The sequence below is a fragment of the Pangasianodon hypophthalmus genome, chromosome 3 (genome assembly GCF_027358585.1).
Source record: "Pangasianodon hypophthalmus isolate fPanHyp1 chromosome 3, fPanHyp1.pri, whole genome shotgun sequence".
Taxonomy (NCBI): domain Eukaryota; kingdom Metazoa; phylum Chordata; class Actinopteri; order Siluriformes; family Pangasiidae; genus Pangasianodon; species Pangasianodon hypophthalmus.
This window is the reverse complement of record NC_069712.1, coordinates 12,096,910-12,119,372: the sequence shown is the minus strand read 5'-3', so window position 1 is coordinate 12,119,372 and position 22,463 is coordinate 12,096,910. Positions and strand designations below refer to the sequence as shown.

Genomic DNA, 22,463 nt, shown 5'->3' with positions numbered 1-22,463 from the left:
TAACATGCCTTATTACAAAGTATCTTAGTGTAGTGTAATTGTGTATTTATTCAATTTAATTCAGTTTTATTTGTAGAGCACTTTTAACTATAGACATTTTCACAAAGCAACTTTAGAGAAATTTGGATGTAGAATTCGGTCCCTAATAAGTAAGGACAAGGTGACAGTGGCAAGGAAAAACATGACATGCAGAAGGAACCATGAGAGGATCCAGATTCAACAAATCCATCCTCGTCTGGGTGACACTGCATAATAATCTTCATATTGCTGCCATTTTGATCATCGCTATCAACTTCATATTTCATCAGATAGATAGATAGATAGATAGATAGATAGATAGAAGAAAAGAAAGAAAAAGGTTACAGTAACCTGGTTTCATAAGTGTGCACATCCATTAACTAATACTTTCTTAAAGCACCTTTTGCTTGTAATACAGCACCCAGTCTTTTTCAATAAGACAATCTTTTCTGAAATTTTATTCCAATCTTTCTTGCAGAAATTCTCCAGTGCTATCAAATTGTGAGGGGATCTCCTGTGCACAGCCTTCTTCAAGTCATTCCACAAGTTTTTGATAGGATTTAGATCTGGGCTCTGACTGGGCCATTCCAAAACTTTGATCTTCTTCTTTCCATTCCTTTGAAGGTAAAATTTTTCTTCATTTTCAGCTGTCTAAAAGAGGCCTGCAGGTTTGTATCAAAATACAGGGTGTTCCAAAAGTCTCCATATATAAGGGACTATGTATGCCAGCACCACATCGGTTGTGCCTTTTGTCAGTGGATGTTCGTGGACGTCCACTTCTCGATTGGTCCGCAACACTTCCAGTCTTTTTGAATTTGTTAATAAATTTAGCAACAGTGCCGTGTGTGATGTGCTTGCCATGTTTCCTGTTAAAGTCCATCGCAACCTTGCGACAGCTTCCCTATAAAGCCATGAGAATGATTTCGATATGTTCTTCTTTTGTCAAAGGCATTCTTAAAGGTTACCTGAAAAAATATATATAAATTAGTATGAAAAATTTTGGAAGACATTTTGCTAAAAAGTGTTAATTTCCCCTATGTATGGAGACTTATGGGACAGCCTGTAGATTGCTATTTGGAGAGATCCATGATTCCCTCTATCTTAACTAGAGCCCAAGTCCCCGCTGAAGAAAAGCAGCTCCATAGCATGATGCTGCTTACACCATGCTTCACCATGGGTATTTTGTTATTTGGGGATTCTGTTCTTGTTTTTGTGTCAAACATCAAACATTGGTCTCATCAGACCATAACACTTTACACACAGCAAAATTTAGACAGACCTGGATGATTTCTTTTTTTTTTTTTCATGAGAAAGGGCTTCTGTCTAGCCATCCTACCCCACTGTCAGACAGGTGAACAATATGAGAAAATGTCACATGCAGGGAGAGACCAGTGCTTGCCAAGCATTTCTGTAGCTCCTTTAATGATGTCATAGCTCTTTTGACAGAATTTGTGATAGGTTTTCATCTTTCTGTCAATTTTGGAGGGACCATGGCTTCAGAAGATGTCAAGAAAATGCTATTATGGGTTTATCAGAATTGCTTCAGTGATGACAGGTGTAGGATAATTACTTCTGAACATGAGTTTCAATATGTTTAATTCTGAACACAGTCACATGGCCCATTATAAAAGGGTATGCACACTATACAATCAGGTTATTGTAATTTTTTGTTTGCCTTTTCCCCCCTAAAATGTTTCTATTTGTTTTTCACTCTAATTTTGTTGGCTGTTATATCACATTAAAGGTGGGAAAAGATCTGACATGATTTATCTTGGTTCCATTTTTTACTTTACAAAATCATACCATTTTAATAGGGGTTGGTTTTGAGAGAGAGAGAGAGAGAGAGAGAGAGAGAGAGAGATTTATCTCACCACCATTACAGTTAGGCTCATGAAATAAAGCAATACACATTAGTTTCATTAACATTACTTCTGTTAAGATTATTCCTGCCCCAGTTCCCTGACCTAAAACTGATTCTGCTGGAATATGTCCTTTTAAAAGTTTCCATTTGTAAAGGGGAAACGAAAGGCTCAGAATTATTCATGCACCATGAAATAAGACAAGTACCAGTGTTAGACCAAATGTAGAATAGAAATTTCTTATCAGGGGATGAGGAGCGTTGTGGACCTTTAGTAATGATATTAATTTAGATCATAATTATAGAACGTGAGTCATAAAGAAACAAAATGCCAGAGACTTAGCAGACTTGATCCACTAGGGGCCAAAACAGCAGTGGGACATTTCAGAGACTATGACAGCAGCATGTTAAAACTAGGCCAATTAATGGAGCATCAGTCACTGTGAGATACAGCAGGTTAAAGCTTTTATGACCTGATCAATATGAATCCGTGTTTGATGACACAAATTGGTATCTTGGTGACTGAAGTGCCCTAATGACAGGGTAGAAGTGAGCAGTACTAGTTCACAAAATGTAAAATGCTAGGAGGTTGAAAAATACATGGTACAGTATTAAGTCAGACAGACTAATTATTTCTTGTCATTATTACAGTGCCTTTCAGCTGCATGGTTATTTGTGCAGTAGAAGTTGTTAATTATGGGCAATTTAACTTTGCTTCATTCATAATCCTTTATTTTGTTCAGAAAAGTTTAGAGTGCTAACAGAATAGCTGTACTCTGGTTACATACTGGTTACTAGTTACTACAGGGGTCCACAAAATTTGCACACCCTTCTAGATATAAAAATAAAAATCATAAACATATGATTCATATGAATATGATTTCAGTGCAGAAACATTTTACAAATGAATATTAATTACTATAGCTAAAAATGTATCATAATTACTTATATTAGCTATAATATAAGCACACAACCTAAAACAGTTACACTATGTTAAACACATTTTGCACCAGTATTAATAAAACTGCAGTTAGATACAACCTTGTTTATACTCATTAAGTTCAACTGATCAGTTATTTAGTAGATTTAGTGGATGTAGTTAATAACTGTAACATTTTTAGTGTCTGATTGTGGTCTCCACCAAAACCCCTTGGCTATGCTTCACAGATCTCTGGGGAGTCCCTTAACCACAATTTGAGAAGTATGGATTTAAATGATCTGGCTTTACAGTCTCATTGATCGATGTGAGCAATCACTGAATCCAAAATCGACCCATCAGTAACAATGCACAGGTGTCTCCTGCTGTTTCAGTAATGCTGCCATGTAACTGCCTTGTAAACTGTACAAATACAACTCGATCCAAATTCATCCCGTTGGTTTTAGTAATAAAGTTAGAAAAGACGCATCGATTCCGATTTCGACCAACTGCAATGAAATCCAGATAAACCAAAATAAAGTTATATCTCGTGCTTTCATTTCATTAATACAGATTATGGAGTAGTGTAACAACTCGGCTATTACGAGACCATTGCCAGTTGTGCGCTCATGCAGAACTGAAGCTAGGGAACACAGTCTGCTTTGCGCAGCGCCCGTTACGCACGCGCTCTGTGCGCATTCCCGGTTATCGGGGATCTAGCGCAGTAGCTGGAAGGGGAGAGGAAACGTCGCTGTTCCTTGAGGGTAGGAGTGATGCATGCGCTATTTCCTTGCAGGACGTTAATAGCTTATATAAAACCACTGGAGACGCGAAACAGTAATCATACCAACTGGAGACATGACCCAAGATTGCTACTTAAGCACTGCACAAACTCAAGAAGTGCATGGGACCTTCACTTTCCTGCATCCGTTAAGTCACTAATAAACTGCGGACATACTGTAAACTGCGCGCATGGATTCCACAGACAAAAGAGCCGTTATGGACTTCCGGCACCAACGATAATCAGAGCATCATGCTGGCTTTGTTATTAACTTACTGCGCAGAAAAAAATTAAATCAAGTGGCTGCAGTTTTGCAGGAACAAATGAGCAAGTGATTAAAGGCACAACGCAAAGCATTACGCGTTGTACAGTATCAGAAGTGCACTGTTCTTCTGGACTGAGAACATGGGCTCGTTTGGCACTGCAGTGAGCCGTGTTAATTACACAGAAGTAGCTGATGTGCTCCAGCCAGATGATCCATTTTCCGGACCTGTGAAATCCATTGCGCCGTGGAACTTTAAAGTGCTGGCAGCATGGATGCTCGTGATCACCTCGCTGTCTCTGACCGAGAACTTTCTGGTTATGCTGGTGACCTACAAGTTTAAACAACTCAGACAGCCGTTAAACTTTGTCATTGTTAATTTATCACTGGCAGACTTTTTCATGTCCCTGATCGGTGGGACTTTAAGTGTTGTCACCAATTACCGTGGGTATTTCTTCTTGGGGTCCTGGGCGTGCGTGCTGGAGGGATTTGCGGTCACTTTTTTCGGTGAGTGAAGTTCACACATTCCTGACAGCTGTACACATGAGACTTCCCTGACTCTTCTTCCAAACACTTACAATAATGATCTTAAATAATTTATTCTGCACGATCCGAGACGTCTGTCTGATAGATATGACTTTGTCAAGGTTGTAGAGGTTGTTCCTACTAGAATAGCAAAATTCATAAAAAAAAGAATGAACACTTCACTGAATCAACTTTTCCAGTGTTTATTAATGCCCAACTCCAGAAGTGTTTTTGCAGCACTGACAGTTTTTCTAAATGGCATCAGTCACTGTTCTAATCATATCTTGTGTAAGGATTAGAATTTGAGGCTATTGATTATTTAAAGACATGACTCACTTCTTTGAACTCAACAAGATAACTGTTATATCATGTAAAAAAAAATAACAGAGCATATTGCCTTTGGGATTTTTTTTCAATACTAAACTGTGTTAAAATATAAATAATAATAGTATATAAAAGATCTTGAAGTGTCTAGAATGAGCTGGGACAGTGGTACATCCCCTCAACTTCACGGCTGCTGTCTTTCAGATTCAAGTGCCATTGTGGTGTATAAAAGAACCTTAATTACTACACTGTATTGTGTAGTTAGAGTTTGAGTGAGGCTTACAATAGTTAATGGCTTTTTAGAGAGTTTCACAGGGGAAAGCTAAGGAAGACTGCTTCTACATGGAATCTGTTTTATAAGAGTGTCTACTGATAAAGCATGTGATTGTGTTGCTTGTTTGGGTATAGGCTTATGGACTTTGTGAAATTGTACTTTAACCCTTAATAGGATTATAATTTACCAACAATGAAGTTAGAGGAAAGAAGCACTGAATTGAGTTTGAAATTGATTATGCCAATAACTTTTGTGTGGAACAAGTTTAAGAAATATAACCTAATCAAAAAATATCAAATCAAATCAAGACAACATGCTGCTGGACCTCTGTGCACTCATTATTATTTAAGATGTCTTATTTACTATTTGACTTCTTTTGATACAATTCTCATACTTTTAGTTTTTTTTTTATGTAAAATGGCGCCAAGGAAATTAATTAGACCTGAACCACTGTTGTGGCTGCTTGACTTGAATAATGTCTGACAGCCTCACTGTTCTATATGGGCTTTTAGAAATTAGTTCAGCCCTCTGAAATCTAGAATTGGACAGAAGCTACTATCCTTCTGAACTAGGGAGAATGTTGAGGAGAACCTTTTGTTTTCAGCTGTGGGGTCTACTCTTTTGATTGTGCCAGTGTCCAAGAGGGAACAAACTTCTTGGAACAGAGTAGTAAACTCGATGGTGTCTGAAATTGCCTAGGCCCCCAGCCCCAAAACGGGGCTGATGGCAGAACGGAAGTTTGTACCCTTGAAACACTGTCATCAGGACCCGCCGGTCCAGTGTTGTTCTTGCCGAATAAGCAATATTCTTGGTGAAATGAGTAAATGTAAATTTAAATGTGGCCTATAATCCAGGCTGCAGTGATTTGAGGGTGCCACATGGTCAGTCCATTTGGCTGTACTGGTTTATAGTTTCTGAGACCTGTGTTCTTCTCTCTAGGCCCAAAGAACAACCTTGGCACATAGGATAGGTTTCGCAAGGTTGATTTACATGTGTATGGCAGCACGGACTGTGTCTTTCATAAATCAGACTGACAGAGAGCTGCGGACCCAGGTGCAGTATAGATGATGGTACTAGCCCTCCCTAGAGATTGATGAGAGCTGGTAATTCAGATTAATTTCCAAATGTTACTGAAGTTGAACATCATGATACCATTTTTCATTCATTTGCGCATGATGCCATACAGGCTTCATACCCAGTATTCCCAGCATAGGCTCTGGATCCACTGCAACCCAAACCATGAAAAGGCTGAAGATGAATGAATGAACAATGTTAAAATGCAGCTTGATTCAACTTTATCTGAGCAACATTAAAGATCAATATATACTGTATACTGTGTATGGGTATTTTGGGGAATTACATTTTTTAAGCTTTGAGTAGGATATGCATGTATTTATCAACAATTTTCATTCTTCGGCCTTTCTTTCACACCAGGTATAGTGGGTATGTGGTCCCTGGCTACCCTTGCATTCGAGAGATACTTTGTGATTTGTCGTCCTCTGGGAAACGTCCGTCTGCGGGTTAAACATGCAGCCCTGGGACTGCTGTTTGTCTGGACCTTCTCTTTTATCTGGACCATCCCACCTGTACTGGGCTGGAGCAGCTACACAGTCAGCAAGATCGGCACCACCTGCGAACCCAACTGGTGAGAATGCGCTACATTTCTGCTAGCATGCTCTACACTAAACAAGAACCAAAACACAAACTGAGACCAGCCAGGCTCAGCTGAGCTGTACAATGACACACTTAAATGTCATATACATTAAGAAAATATGGCCACTTACATAAACAGAGAACACAAACAGGGTCAACATTTTACAGTGCTCTACATTCCAGCATTGCAGACTATAAAATATATCAAGGTATAAGCAGTACTGTGTATGTCCTGTGTACAGATATAGAACCTCTTCCTTATTATAAAACCTTTTTGGAATAAGTAAGTTGAACCTATGCTCATTGTGCACTTAAGTACTTATTTTGATATAAATCACTTATTCACACAGATTATGAATGTAGAAAGTTAGAATTGCTGCACTGCTATAAATATCCAAGACCCCTTTGGTGTGAAAAATTATTTATAGCACCTGGAGGTTTGCAGACAAGTTAGTGAACAGGGCTTGAGTAATGGTGCTCTGACTTTTGGCTGAGATGCCAGTCTGATGTACTTTGTACATTTTTCAAAATGGGTGCTTTATAACTGTTTTTAAATAAATGCAGGGGTGGACAAATCAGTATCCCAGGTTCCCGGGACCAGCAGATATTGTGTCTAGCATATTATTTTTAAAATTCATAGTTAGTAGTTTCATCAATCAGAAAGAGAAAAGTCCTATTTTCTATTGATTTTTCCAAAACAAAAATTTCAATTGATGTGTATGTTTAAACATAATGCGCTTCATCTTGATACTGTATCCATGTCACATGCTTCCAAATCCCACTCCCTGCTGCACTGCACACATTGGCTGAAACACAGTCTACCTTTTACTAGGTGGATGATTTGGCATGCATGAATGACAGATGATCTTTTCAGAATCAGGAACACATTCCAGCATTGCAGACTATAAAATGTGGAAAACCGAGCAAAATAAAGTGCAGCATGAAGCTGTTATATAACTCTCCTGCTGACTACATGCTGTCACCTCATGGTTAAACATCAAGAGCAAATAAAGATGCTAGCCAGATTTAAATAATTTTTTATGAGGAGAAAACACTGCAGCTGAAATGTTCACCAATGACTCTTTTGTTGAGAGTGCAAACACAATGTGCTATATTACAAACTTTGTTGAGAAACGCTAATAATCATATGCTCATTCATTTCTCTTAATTTGTATTAATACTTACTTAGCTAACTACCACACAATGCCTTATATTACATGGGCTACCACTTTTTAACCAAGTCATTTAGGTTTCTAAGCCACCAAAACATGAGACTGGGCAGCACATTGGAGATTTTATTTGTGTAGTGGGCCAACTAATGGATTTATGATTTGTCCACCCTTGAAATGTCATGCTACAATCTATAAAATGCGACAGCAATAGACAAATGCTTGCTATAAAACATCTAGCAATTTTTGACATCAGTTGAATCACCTATTTACTGGAGAAGTAAATTTGGTGAAATATCTTGCACTATTTCTTAGAACGGTGTCACAGAACATACTTAGTGCCTCAAAGCTCTAATGGAATCCAAAGCATTCAAATCCATTCCAATCCAATCCAAATCCATTCGCTTTCAGCTATATTTGTGAATCCTATATTTGTAAAGAGCACTCTTTTGTTTGGCCAAGAATGTTGCTGAAATTCTACAAATGTCACACGGGGACATGGGGAAAAAAACATGCTTTTGTCATACTAGAGTTCAGCAACCCGTTAACTCTCACCAATCCACTATGCTGTGACAAAAATAAATCACTAATAACAACAATAACAACAACAACAAAAATCTCACCTCTTCACCGCCCGTTCTTTAATAGAGACTTGGTTTGGTCTCTCAACAGGTACTCTGGTGACCCTCACGACCACACTTTCATCATTACTTTCTTTCTCACCTGTTTCATCCTGCCTCTGGCTGTCATCATCGTGTGTTACAGCAAGTTGCTGCGCAAGCTGAGAAAGGTTAGTCTGGTGCTTCTGCTGGAGAAATATACAGTGTCAGACACATTGTCTTGAATTAAATTGCATGCCATTACTCATCTAAAATATTTCAGTGAATTATATGCAATTTAAGACAGTTACATTACATATCTTATGTTCTATTCAGAAGCAATTTGTCACCTTCATGCTAAGAATAGTTAACCATTTTTCTAATGGCTGAGCTTGATGGTACACTTGTCTGGTTTACCACTGAATGATCAATGTGTTTGCTTTGAATCCCACATACCATTGTTTCTGTGCAGGTCTCCAACTCTCATGGCAGGTTGGTGAATGCCCGGAAGCCTGACCGGCAGGTGTCTCGTATGGTGGTGGTGATGATCGTAGCCTTCTTGGTGGCCTGGACACCATATGCACTGTTATCTTTCATCGTTACTGTTCACCCCACCATCTACTTAGACCCTATATTGGCTGCTGTTCCTGCTTTCTTTGCAAAAACTGCTGCCGTCTACAACCCCATCATCTACGTCTTTATGAACAAACAGGTACGGAAGAAGCTAAATGTCTGAACCTTTTAGGATATGTTTTGTACAGAATTACTCTGAATAGATTTAAGGTGTGATACAAATGCAATTATACCACAGCACTGGTGAATTCTCAAATCTGACATCAACAGTAAATCAGTACTGGGGTGTATGCGGTGTGTCTGTGCTGAGTTTGGCTTCTATCTATGTGACAGCAGGTTGGAAAAAATTACAGCATGTTGGTGTAAGATTGAATTCTGAAGGAAACCAAGTAGAGAGGTTATTTTTTCTTCTTTCTCCAGCCACTTGTGTTAGATGTTTGCTCCTTCCTAAATAAAACATGGTTCATGAATAAAACACAATGGAGAAGTGAAAGGGCAAGATGTCGTTAAAAAAAAAATACATTAATTCAGGCAGCCAAATATCACCCATTTTCCTATGCTGCTCTCTGAGCAGTTTTTATTTCAGAATAAACACTAGCTGGCTCATTGTCAATGTGAATTTTATTGCCACAGTGGTGAATAAGCCTTACTAAGCCAGTTTTATTTGATATGCACACAAGATGTTAGAGGAAGCCCAGTACTCAGTCTTTCAGTTGCAAGAGAATCAAGGAGGAAGAGATTCATTGGTTATGCTATGATTACTTTATTCTAAAGTGGTACTCATTGTAATAGTTAATAATGATCATTGGACTAAAATGCTTTCGGGAAAAACCCTTCATTGGTGTCTTCCCAGTATTTTCAAACTGTAAAAAAATGGTGCAGGCGTGGCCTAATTGTTAGAGAGTCGGACTTGTAACCTGAAGGTCGTGGGTTTGAGTCTCGGGTCCTGCAGGGATTGTAGGTGGGGGGAGTGAATGACCAGCACTCTCTTCCACCCTCAATACCACGACTGAGGTGAGACCCTTAAGCAAGGCACCGAACCCCCAACTGCTCCCCGGGCGCCGCAGCAAAAAAAAAAAAAAAGCTGCCCACTGCTCTGGGTGTGTGTGCACTTGGATGGGTTAAATGCAGTTAAATGCTTTCGGGAAAAACCCTTCATTGTTTTTCCCATTCCGACTATGGGTCACCATACTTGGCCACACGTCACGTCACGTCACTAAAAGGAAAGTTAGATACCACTCTATCCCTTTAAAGAGATGACATCTACTACAGTATTGTGCAAGTCTTAAGCGCAAATGTAAAGACATTCTGCAAAGCAAAGATAGCTTAAAAAATAATGAAACAAAATGTTTCTACATATAAGGATGATAAGTAAAGGAGCAGTAAACATTATGAAAATTTGGTGTGACCACCTGTTGCCTTTAAAACAGCATCAGTTCTCTCAGTTTGATAGCAAAAACAGCTGCTAGGTTTTTACAAGCATATTGGAAAACCTGTCTCAGATCTTCTGGAGACTTTGGCTGCAGAATTTAGTTCTGATCCTTATTTTTCACACCGGTGTCTAATACTCAGAAGCCTCTAGCTGTTTTAATAATTTGACAAGTATTTGTGTAGTCTGTGTTTTCTGTGGCACTCTAAAAGGACAAGGTAGGTATATACAGTACCTCTGGCTTGTACCTACAACAATGAAAATAACATAGTCTCATCATAGTCAATATATGAAATTATGATGTTTAAGGAAGAAATGTTCAACTTAAGCATTACTGACTGATCAACCTTTCATGGAAAAACCAACAACAACATTTACGTTATTAGTAATTACATACAGTAATTGCTTCCAATAGATCTTAGGCTGCAGAAGAAAGGCTTCATGTGGTTAAGATTGCCCCAGTTAAGGATCCCTGCTGCTAAATGGGTTAGTGTGTTTATATGACACCAAGCAATAAAAATAAACTTCCTCCTAAAATGCAGACAAACGTAACTAGATATAGAAGACTTTCTGATTTTGAGAGGTGGTACTGTGTAGAAACACTTCTCAGACTAAAAAAAAAACCCTTGATCAAAGAACAGCTTTCTTATTTTCTTAATATCTTAAGATTTCTTATTGTTACTGTTCTTCAGTTTGACAGGGCAAATCCTATTAGAGTCACAAGACTATATCTATATTCTCAACCAAGGTGTAGGACCTTCAAATGTCTGCGTCCTTTTTTGACACGCTGTAGTTTTAGAAATAACATATGAAGCGGAAACTATGGTATGTTTAAACTGTTAGATTATTCATCATGCTAATTAAAGTAGCAGTTTGTAATTTTGGGAGCAATCTGCTAAATGTAAGACAAATTAAAGTTCATGTTAAAACACTGATAACTGTTCCTCTTTCCCTAACTTACTCCACTCCCACTGTTGAACGCATTAAAGTTGCCTTTATACCAGTGGTGGCTCGTCCATAGGGGCAGGTGGTGCAGAGCTCCACCATTTATATCAGCAAACAACAAACATTTAACAAATGTTAATCTTCATAAAGTCCTTATTCATTCTCATTCAACTCCATGCATTTAAAAATTTTGTAGAAATACTAATTATCTCTTTTAAATCAATAATGATTTTTTAAATGTTGCTTTGTGACAGATATGCATAAGCTTATGTCTCATTGATTTGTTCACCTGTTGGTTTTAGATGGTTTTTGAGATGTAATTGGGCTGGAAATTTTGCTGAAAACACTCAACCCTCTCAAAACAGTTGTCTAAAACAGATCAAAATGAGTTGGTAGACGGTATGCTGGATGGTTGTATGTTGTTGTCTCCCAACTGCATATTATAGGTTTGCTCTAAAGATTCACTACATAGTAGCCTATAGCATAAGTCAAGTGTCATAGCCATTTTGTCTGAGGCTATGTCATTATTAATGACGTCCTGTCCCACCAAAATCTATGGTCACGAGCTGCTGCTTTTTAAATATAAAGTAGCTGTCATTTCGATTCAGGTAGAGACAGAAACAGGACAGAAACACATTAAAAAGCCAAAAAAAGGGGAAACTAGACACAGCCCACGGCAATATTGTGAACCAAGGTTTGCTTTTGAAATTTTAAAATTATTAGAAGTCTAGAAACATAACATTTTTTTGTCTGATGAAGAGGGTAGGCTCAAACATTCTAGTACATAAATGTTACACTGTAGTGCTTTAAAAAGCGAAACGAAAGGTTTACAATGTTCCAGAAGTTTCAAGGTTCAGTTCTTTTCATACATGTTCTTTTTGTAACAGATGGTTACATCATGGTTATTCAATTCAGCTGATACCTTGAGACTGAAGGAAATGAGTGATGTCTTAAGAAGAAACAGGAAGACTGAAACATATTGGAAATGATATTAAAGAATGACCCCCTTTTTGGCACTTAATTAAAATCTTCAGTAACCTAAATTTCCAGCTGTTACTCCAACTTTCTACTGTTAATTAGAGAAAAAGGAAGATCAGAGCAACTCTAATCATAACTAGAGTATAAGAACATAATTATGCCATTCAGTTGGCCCTTAAGGACTGCTGTTGTACTTTATGGCAAATACTTACATTATGTGCACCTTGGAAAATGAAAATGTACCTGTACTGTAATACGCTTTATAATCCATTCTATAGACAAGTTAGACTTGTGGGATTTATTGTGCTAGTTTTCAATGAATCTCTCCACATGGCTTACTTTTTGGCATGCTTTGCTTTCAGGAAAGAATTGTGATTTCCTGTTGTGATCAGCACCACTGGAGGCAGCACTTGCATTGGGCTTTTATTGAGCTTTTGAGCACCTTTCATTATATAATTTCTGAGGTTTGCAGGAAAACACAATCTTGGACTGTCTTCCTATTAGTTTGCCTTTGTTTATTTATTTTTATATTTGGCAGATTATTTTTTTATCCATAGCAACTATAGTCAAGTATACACAAGGCAAGAGCAGTTCAAGCGCACATGATTAAGTTTCCATTTTAGGGATACCACAAGAAAGGTGTGGGTGGTAAGAGAGGGATCTTCAGGTACAATACATGCAGATTAACATGATATAATGCTATAAATAAATATGATGCATGTCTTACTGTTGTACAGTACAGCATACAGAGTATGTGAGTGTACTCGGGTCAGATAGACAGGTGTTCAGATGATGATTCCTGATGATTACAAGCCGCGGTAGTTAGCTGTTTGTACTAATGAGGAAATATATAGGAGATGCATTTGGAGGCACTTCAAACCACAAAATGATAACAATTCCACATGACATTCATCCTCAGACCTTTGTGGACCCGATACAGTTTTGTTTATTTCTATATTTTACCTATATTTCACCATCTATTACACTCATATTGTACAAGTGTGTAACAATGGATGACCTGAAGGATTCTGTGAATGGCTTTACACAGTGATATGTAGTTAAAGATACCGTTGGGGTCAGAAAGTCTTTTGTATGGTAGATATGGTACTTTGTCCTGTCCCTAATAATCTAAATCTTATAATGTAGTGTGGTTTCCTGAGTTTTGTCTATTTTATTACCACCAGTATTGGTTTATTTTACCTCATAATTTTGCAAAACAAACATTAATACACTGCTGTATTCAGATGTCACTTTGCACCATTCTAATGCAATTCTCAGTTATGATCCACTTTATATTTCCTTTTTTTATGGACCAGTGTAAATTACAAAAAACTATCAAACCAGAAGTCAAAATCTCTGCTATCAAGGCCATTTTAGGAGATCTTAGGTTTAGATCTTGAAGATGTTGTATTCTTTAGTCTATCCTAAAAAAAAAAAACACATATATTTCCAAACCTTGTTTACAGATACAGTCCATAGTTTTGTCCCATTTAGATCCTTGAATCCAGTTAAACAATAAAATTAAAACTAAGCCCATGAGCTCTTGGATTATTTTATTTATTTATGAAGAGGGTAATTGGGCAATAAGTGACCATCCTGTTGTTTAGCAAGGTCATGTGTTTTAGACTAACATTGCTTTAAAGAATGCATGAAATCAATTCGGTATAATAATTCATTTATACACACAATTTCATTAATTTCATATTCATATTTAATTTTTTTTTTAGAAGTTGCCATGCCAGTAACTTTCCCATCTGTTGATAAAAATGCTACTTGGTTCTGGGCAGAGCATGTATTTTAGTATTGTTTTTATGCTTGATTTGTGGATAAGCTGATTATGCTTAGATTTGAAGTGCTCCCATGCCTAGAAATTGATTTCTGTTTCACGGGATTTTTGCATCAATTGTACTCTTCTGTCGTTACAGGATAGTAGTTAATGATTTAGCCCATAAAGAATGTTTTAATTGATTCTGAAACTACTCCTGGAAAAGCTCACTGATGGTTTTCAATAAGAGGTCATCAATATTCCTATTTAGAAAACATATAAACCCTAGGCCATTGATTAAAGAAGTTACTTGATATATACCAGGTTACTGGATTGAAAAGTGATGGATGAGCTTAGGAGTCAATTATGCTTCCACTACTTTGGAGAAGGGGCACAATGTTCTTATGTGAGTAAAAGGTGTATTAATGTCCATTTTATTTCCAGGGTGCACACATATCTATCAACCTTAGCAGTTCTTGCTTCTGTTGCCTGCCTGTTATATGTTCAACTACAGAAATAAATGTGAGCTAGAGAACAATTGTAGTACTGGCCATTAAAGAGAGTGCTTCCATTCTGTTGGTTTGCCTTGGTCACTTGGTTTAAGATAAATGCTTTTAAAGAAGCTCTATCTAACATCGCATCTAAAATGAAATTAAAGTCAGCATCTATTACAAGCTGTCTCAATGAGATATTTTAATAAACAGATTATAAGTGAAGCCATTAATCTGTATTAGGACCACGGACATGACTAATTTCTGAGGGTAAAAATCCCAACAATAGTCTTTATCGAACATCAGTTGTAACTGTGTTAGAGGTAAATGTGATTCCCTTTACCTGAACTCTTAAAATAAACTAAAACATGTTTCTAGAAAAAGGGTTGCAGGTTTGGAATATGTTAATATATGTTGCTAGCATAACAGGCAAATGGTCAGCAAGTTTGATCAAATCTGATCCATCCAAGAACTTGAGAAGAACATAATCATTGCTGGATCTGCTTTTGTCAGCATTAGCCATTTTAGCATCAACTACATCTTTATCTGTTGGTCATCCAACTACCACATATCACTGTATATAATCCACATTTGTTGGAGTAACAGCAAGAGCAGTCTGCCTAAAAACCAGCTGCTAAACAGCTACAAGGCCAAAACACAGAACTTACATAGGAGACTAATCAGGGGGATCACAAAACGGCTGCGCACAAACACAGGAAATAAGTGGAACCACAGAATTTCAAGAATTTCAAAACTAGGTGAGAGGGTGCCTCTGACGGCTTGGCGGTGAACTGTTTATGGTGGACGTAGCAGTGAGAAGAATATTAGTTACTAGCTTCCTGCTTCCAAAGCTGCTAATGTACAATTTTGAATTTTGTACAGTCTATTGGACTATAAATATCAGTTATATTATGCTATTGTTTTGCCTGCTGAGATTATAAACCTGGATGTATTACATAGAACCTAAAAACCTAGATTTTTACCCACTGTGTGATGTTCAGTTCCTGATTCAGCTACTCAAGAAAGACACTTTGCACACTCAAACAGATATGAAGGGAGCTTTTAGAATTTCTTTTTCCACCACAGGAGGATTTAGAATAAAACACTTCATTTATAAGCTCTAAAGCCCTGATGGCCTTGATTACAGTTAGCTGCCATTTTGGTAGAGTTACTTCACTGTTCACAAACAATATAAAAAGATTGCTGCTTTACTGTGGTTTTTAGGATAAAAACCACTTCACTGAATAAAAAGACAAAGGGTTGTACCAATGGAATTTGGATAAAATGAACTCTTTTTGACAGAGCCATGAGAACTTTTAAACTCTGGATATACAACCTGCATTTAAGGGGTGGATGGTATATATGGGCTAGCTGCATGGACTAAACCCCCTTTGTTTTTCGATTATGAAAAACCCCATAAGGTTTCATGTTTGGCATCCATATCAGATTATTTACTGTTAACAAAAGTCTTTGTTTTAACTTTTGTGTAACCAAGTGCAGAGAAATACACAGAATGGTTTGAAGAAGCAAAGCTCAGGTTAATTCTAATGAGATAATTAAGATCTAATTAAGATCCATGCGTCTTATCAGTGACGGTCATGGGAGATGATTATATTGAGTGAGATGATTACATCAAGTAGATTTTGTGTGCATTTGGGTGGATATTTTTCAAAAAAATTTCACTGACACATCTTTAACATCATCAGCAGTAATTGAGAAGGCACATTTGAAGTACTATCGTGGGCATAATAAACGCTAATAAGTTGGATTATTTACTCTGTTATACTTTTTTTTATACAAAATGCTTTTGAAAGAGCAACTAAAAGTAAATATTAGATATATAGATATTAGAGTTTAACCCTCCCATCTAATATCACCACTAGCTGTCACTGCTCCTTTTACATTTCTGACCTCCAAAGCCTAACGGTGTGTGGCTTGAGTGCCTATTCCTTTGAGCAATTTTAAGGTCAGTTAAAGCCCATGTACAGTTTATTCAGCTACATTACATTCGTTTTGCCAGCTGACATTATAAAACCTAGATGGCTGATCTCGAAACTGCTCTGATATTTGCCCTTTTTGTGTTGTCCAGTTCAGGAAGTGCCTGATTCTGCTGCTCAGCTGCAGCGGCAACACCACAGTGGAGGTGAACAAGTCCACAGACCAAGCAGGCATGCCTGGTGAGAGCAACACGGGCGAGATGTCAGCCATAGCTGCCCGAATCTCTGCTGTTAGCACCACTCCACCAAAGCCTAACGAGCAGCACAGTAACTCCTGCTCCTACAGCCAGCTGCCCATCCCAGAAAACAAAGTGTGCCCTATGTAACTGAGCAAGTCAAGGGGGCTTACTGAACATCTTTTTCCATCAAAACAACAGGATTCAGAGTGTATCACCTCTAAAGCTCTAAATCCTGATGGCCCATGAGCAGCAGCAGCTTTAACAATGCCAGTACGAATAGCAATTTGAATAGCAATAGCTTGCTTTTAGCAATAGGTATTGTGGCCATATTCTATTTATTTCACTTTCAAGTGTTACCAGTGATATGAGATCGTTCTTGTTTTATTTTTTTTCTACAAAATTCATGTCATGACATATGCAGGTTCGGGCCGATGACTTATGATGAATGTTATAATCATGTGGGCCAGTACTACTAACAAGCGAAGCGCCTTTAATCTAATATGTGACTATTTATTTTATTCGCCTGTGTATTATTATAGTCTGACTAACAGTGGTTTTAGAGATGGGGTCAAGGACTGGCACAGAGTTAGCCGTGGGAGCCATCAATGACTAACATTTCACCACCTTAATAATATGACAAGTTTACATAACATAACATAACAACTAACTACCTACCTCTGACTTCTCATCATGATCCGCACTGTAAATTGTGCATGATTCCATTTTGTAAAATTGTAAAAAAATAATGCATTGGTATTATAATTTACAAGATTAGACCAGTAAATGAACTACATATAGAGTAGTTTTAACATCCAGGAAGTCTGGCTCTGCTTTGGACATTATACAAGATTGTTTTTTGACATGACACTCTTAGGACACAAAGACTAAGTAAGTCAGAGCAAACAGATTTCAGAATGAACTGACTGTATGTATATGTTTTTGGTGTATATATGGTAATAGTGATGAACTGTTATTAAATGAGTTAAAATAAACAGTGTATATCATGTCTCATGTCACAATCTTATGTCAATCATCATAAATGACAAAGTGTGTGTGAAAATGAAAATAAGTTTAAGAAGTTAAATACAATTAAATTAAACATTCTCTCTCTGGGTTCTCTGGTTTCCTTCCACCTCCCACAGTGCCATGTGATGTACTGACATTCTCCCACCTTGCTCCCAGGGTTCCTGGGATAGGCTCCGGATCTACTTTGACCTTGCCCAGGATAAAATGATTACTGAAGATGAATGAATGAATGATGTATTTTAAATTTGATGTAGAATTTAGGCTTACCAGCTATTTTAGCTTTATAATATTGACTCAGTGTTATTCTTTAACATAGTACGTATTGTATTTTCTTGTAAATTATAATGAAACGCCATAAAGATTCAAATCACTTGCTTACTCGGGTTTTTCACTACTTGGTCATCAGTTAGCCTTATTGATTTACATCATAGTACAGTCTTACTAATGGTGTGGATCCATACTAACTCTGATATTGTGGAATAATTCTATATTATATTATATATATTATATAATGCTATAAGCTATATTCAAGATAATTTCATGTGCTATTATATAATTGTTAAATATCTCAGAACAGTATTGTTTCCTTCATTTTTATTAACAAACAGCAAATCCTGTTCTATTGTTCACTGATGAGATTGAAATATTCCACCTATGGTTATAGAAGGGGTAGGTTTTCTGAACACACAGCACAGCTCTCTTTGAAATCATTTCCATTTTAAACAATAGTGGAGATGTGTGTTTTTCAATACCTTCACTGTATCTCCCTCACAGCTATTACAGGTATTCATCTACACTTGGATGGAACCTTCCTGACTGACTGTAATTCTCTCTGAGTGTGATCCAGTCAGAGTGTGTGCACACAAGTAGAGTAAACCTTTCATTTATGGTTTTTGTGTAATATGTTTCCTTTATTCCATGGTGCCACTGAATTCTTGAATCCTATTAGTCAGAAGGTGTTGATTAATCTCCTGTAAAAGCACAGCTCTGACAAGAGCTCTGACTAAAAATAACCTTAAAATTTAATTTAAAAAAAAAGTAACAGTAGTCATATTAAAACACATGAAAACATTCAGGGGGGGGGGGGGGGGGGGGGGGGGCAAAGCCTGAGACCCATGTTAATTGCTTTTGACAAAAGGTCAGATTTTCTTCATCACTGATCTCTTCTATTGAAGCATGTGTTCAGACAACACTTCGATGGATTTGATCTAAAATGGATCATAAGGTTTTCCACAAACATGTGGCGTCCATGCCAGCTCGAGTGCACACTTTCATTAAAGCAAAAAGGAGACATACTAAATGCTAAGAAACTCTGAAATTCATGTAGATAGTTTAAAGATTCTACTCTTCACTCAAGTTGTTATCAGTAATATAATTTGTAATGAAAACTGTTGTATTAAATTAGAAAGAATGCAAAATAAGAATGCATTTTCACTGGTGGTCACAGACTTTTGGACCCCACTGTATGTTTCATTGCAACCACACAGTCGTCTCCCTCAAGTCTGCTGGCAGACCATCAGTCCATGGTTACACTGGAAGATTTACTTTATTAACACATTGCATGTAGCTGGCTAATATTTAATGTTGATGACCCTTACCTTTCTGCAGTGCTGAAAACTTTCCAGTGTGCCACAATATTTATACATGTAAGACCAGTGACCAACCATGTTGTTTCTCTCTCTCTCTCCTTGCCCCATATGGACAACATAAAGATACATGAGATTACTGTGGATGCTACCACTTAGAAACCATGAAGATGGCTTTGGACTGCAATTGATATGAACAGTTTTGCCATGATGGCAGTTTTGCACTCAAGTCTCCATCAGTGAACAGTTGATAACTTCACCAAAATAGACTTCATGTAAAAACTATAATGAATTTCCTGGTTACACAATGGTGCTTTTTGACCATACAGCAATAATTCCCAGTTATAGAAGGGAATTATCTATAATTGCACTATCCATTGTCACCCAGATGAGGATGGGTTCCCATTTGAGTCTGGTTCCTTCCTCATATTATCTCAGGGAGTTTTTCCTTGCAACCATCATGTCTGGCTTGCTCATTAGGGATAAATTTATACATTTAAAATTTATATCCAGAATATATACATTTCTGTAAAGCTGCTTTGGGACAACGTCCATTGTTAAAAGCGCTATGCAAATAAAGACCGAATTAAAATCGAATTGTTTTGTACACTTACTCTCATCAATCATACACACATCTATGGTTAAGTTTCAAGAGCCTTCTCTCTTCTTTCAGCAGGTATGCAGAATGTGGAGCTTGACTACTCATGGCTGCCTGTGTTGTTTGTTGATGATTTTTGGAAATACACTGAAAAAAAGACACAAGAGAATGAAGTGTTCTTCAGTAGCAGTGTCTACGTGGTTAACTGTTTCTGTCAAACTGCTGTATACTACTGAGGTCATGAAATGTTACTTATTTGAGTAGCATTAAATGAGTTACTTATTCGACTAAATAATAAAAAAAAAAAACGTGATAAAGCATGAAATACCACTGTGTTTTTACTCCTCCAGTCTCATTGTTTTTTAGGATGGGTTAAAGTCTTGGACATTTCCTATGTTCCTGACAATGTTTTTCATTCTAATGCTGTTCTAGTGCTGGATTATGGACTTTAAATCATTCCATTATCAGTCATTATAAATCTAGTTCCTGTTATGCATTACCAATGACTCATAGACAAAATGGAATTGTAGTATATGGAGGAAATTATGCCCCAGTTCCACGAATATTAATTACATAAACCTTCTTTCTTTTACCTGATTCACTTAGAAATATAATCAAGACTGAGTGCCCATAGAAATGGTGTGTATCCACTGCAGAATGGAGGCAAGACCCATGAGAAAATCAACAAATCACGTTGAATTACATCATAGGTCACACTCCAGGATGCAAAGTGTGCAATAAAGCATGCTTCCAAAGAAGATGCTCCAAATGCATGTTTTAGTGCTCAGACAGTTGCATGATGTAAATCAAAGAATGTATTTCAATAATAAATTATTTTAAAAAGCAGTGTTTTCTATGTTGTTTATTTTCCATAGCTTATGATCAGATTCACACAACATTCTATCACCACTTCGTAAGTTCTAAGGTTTATTTTTCTGTACTTTAGTAAGGTCTGTACATCTTCAGTGTCCTCTTAAAGCTCTCTTTCCTCTTAAGCAGAACCAGAGCTGAATTACACACAGTATATGAAGGACAATGGGACAAGTTTAAGTATAAGCAACTCCTATTATACTGGCCTCTGTGTTCATTATGATTTTATTACAGCACCAGTCCCTCCTGCCATGTCCCATTTACACCTCGCTATGGCTCTTCCCACAAATAATGTGGGGCAGCGAGGTTGAACTGAATGATAATGAATTATATTGGCTTAAATGACCTCCCTATTATCTGCCGTTCCTGCACAACCCAGTGTTACTCAGATTCATCCTCTGTGCGATGTTCCCGATTCCAATAAATAAGGCTCACCAGAGGTTACACAAAAGGGGTCACCAGTTGAAAAAGATGAATGACTATAGACTGAGCAGAGACTAAACTAATATGCCTTGAGATAGAAAAAAAGTGAAAAAAGATCTATCTTCTACCAAATTGCATGCGTTGCTCAAGGGTTGAACTTTAAATGAGCACTGCTTAATAAAACAGGGTGACATTGTCAGGAAAATAAAGTCATTGCCGTCAGTGAGAAAATGCGATTTTTATTCCATTTTTCCTAGCATAAATTAAAGATGGCCTCACTGAAATGCTGATTGCATTTAACTGGGTAATTTCTCCAATCTGCATTAATCTATCACAGCTGAGAGAAATTCGATGAATGAGACACTGAGATAGACTGACAGCTAGTCTGGCAGACAGACTGGTATATAGAAGGTGTTTGGACACTGCAGGAAGTTGTCAATGTCGATCTGCATCATTGTAGAGACTGCTCTATAAAAAGCACTGTTATAAACACATGCATTTTTCATGCTTTATCATTTTCATTGTATTTTTAATAATTTTAGGGAGGGCTGTGTATTGACTATCATAGATCATGTGGAATGATATAGTGGCATTTAGACCCAGTGCTGATAGCTGCAGTTCATTATTGAACTCTTCTTTCCTCTGAAGTGTCAGAAGAAGGAGTGGGGCTAAAGCACACAGCATAGTCATCCTCAGAAGAGGAAGCAATGTGCTATTAGGACTTTCTTTCATCACTAATCACAAGGCAGGAATATACCCTGGATGGGACACTAGTCCATCAAAGGGCAGCTATAAGGACTAGTCAATTTCACTGATAGAAATAACAGTAATATACATATGATCAGTCTGATCATATCATTCTGTTTAGCAAGCAGACCAAAACATTTATGGATCCAGGATTCCAACAAAAAACAGTGACTATTAAAGTGTGTTTAAAATAAAAACTCACCAACTTACAGCACAGAACTTTCATCCAAGGTGATCATGGAAATAAATAAATGGAAACAACTGCAATTTAATCAGATGAAATGGTCTCAGAGAAAGGACTTGGCAGTTTTTGCCCACACTTGAAAAGAAATAAAATTGTGTTTGTGTGTGTCTTGCAATGCTTCTCTTAATTATACCCTCAGGCATTGTGAATCTTAAAGCAAATTCTCCTCTCAGAAGAAACTTACATCAAACTTATCTTTGTATAGACTTTAAACAAGGTTCAATTATGCCCCC

The 22,463-nt window shown here is 37.3% G+C and overlaps 1 protein-coding gene across 1 annotated transcript; it reads left to right on the top strand.

Moving 5' to 3' along the window:
• Positions 1 to 3,447: 3,447 nt before the first annotated feature.
• On the top strand, positions 3,448 to 17,724 carry valopa (vertebrate ancient long opsin a). Its single transcript, XM_026943119.3, has 5 exons — positions 3,448 to 4,342; positions 6,393 to 6,603; positions 8,453 to 8,570; positions 8,852 to 9,091; positions 16,650 to 17,724. Exons 1-5 carry the CDS (start codon positions 3,979 to 3,981, stop codon positions 16,881 to 16,883), a joined length of 1,167 nt encoding a protein of 388 aa, XP_026798920.3. The 5' UTR covers positions 3,448 to 3,978; the 3' UTR covers positions 16,884 to 17,724.
• The last annotated feature ends 4,739 nt before the right edge of the window (positions 17,725 to 22,463 follow it).

Bases quoted from the DNA above. Each gene is read 5' to 3' on its own strand.
- valopa (XM_026943119.3), top strand. From the start codon at position 3,979: ATGGGCTCGTTTGGCACTGCAGTGAGCCGTGTTAATTACACAGAAGTA. The intron at 6,604-8,452 runs GTGAGAATGCGC...GTCTCTCAACAG, and splicing joins ACCACCTGCGAACCCAACTG to GTACTCTGGTGACCCTCACG. The intron at 8,571-8,851 runs GTTAGTCTGGTG...GTTTCTGTGCAG, and splicing joins TGCTGCGCAAGCTGAGAAAG to GTCTCCAACTCTCATGGCAG.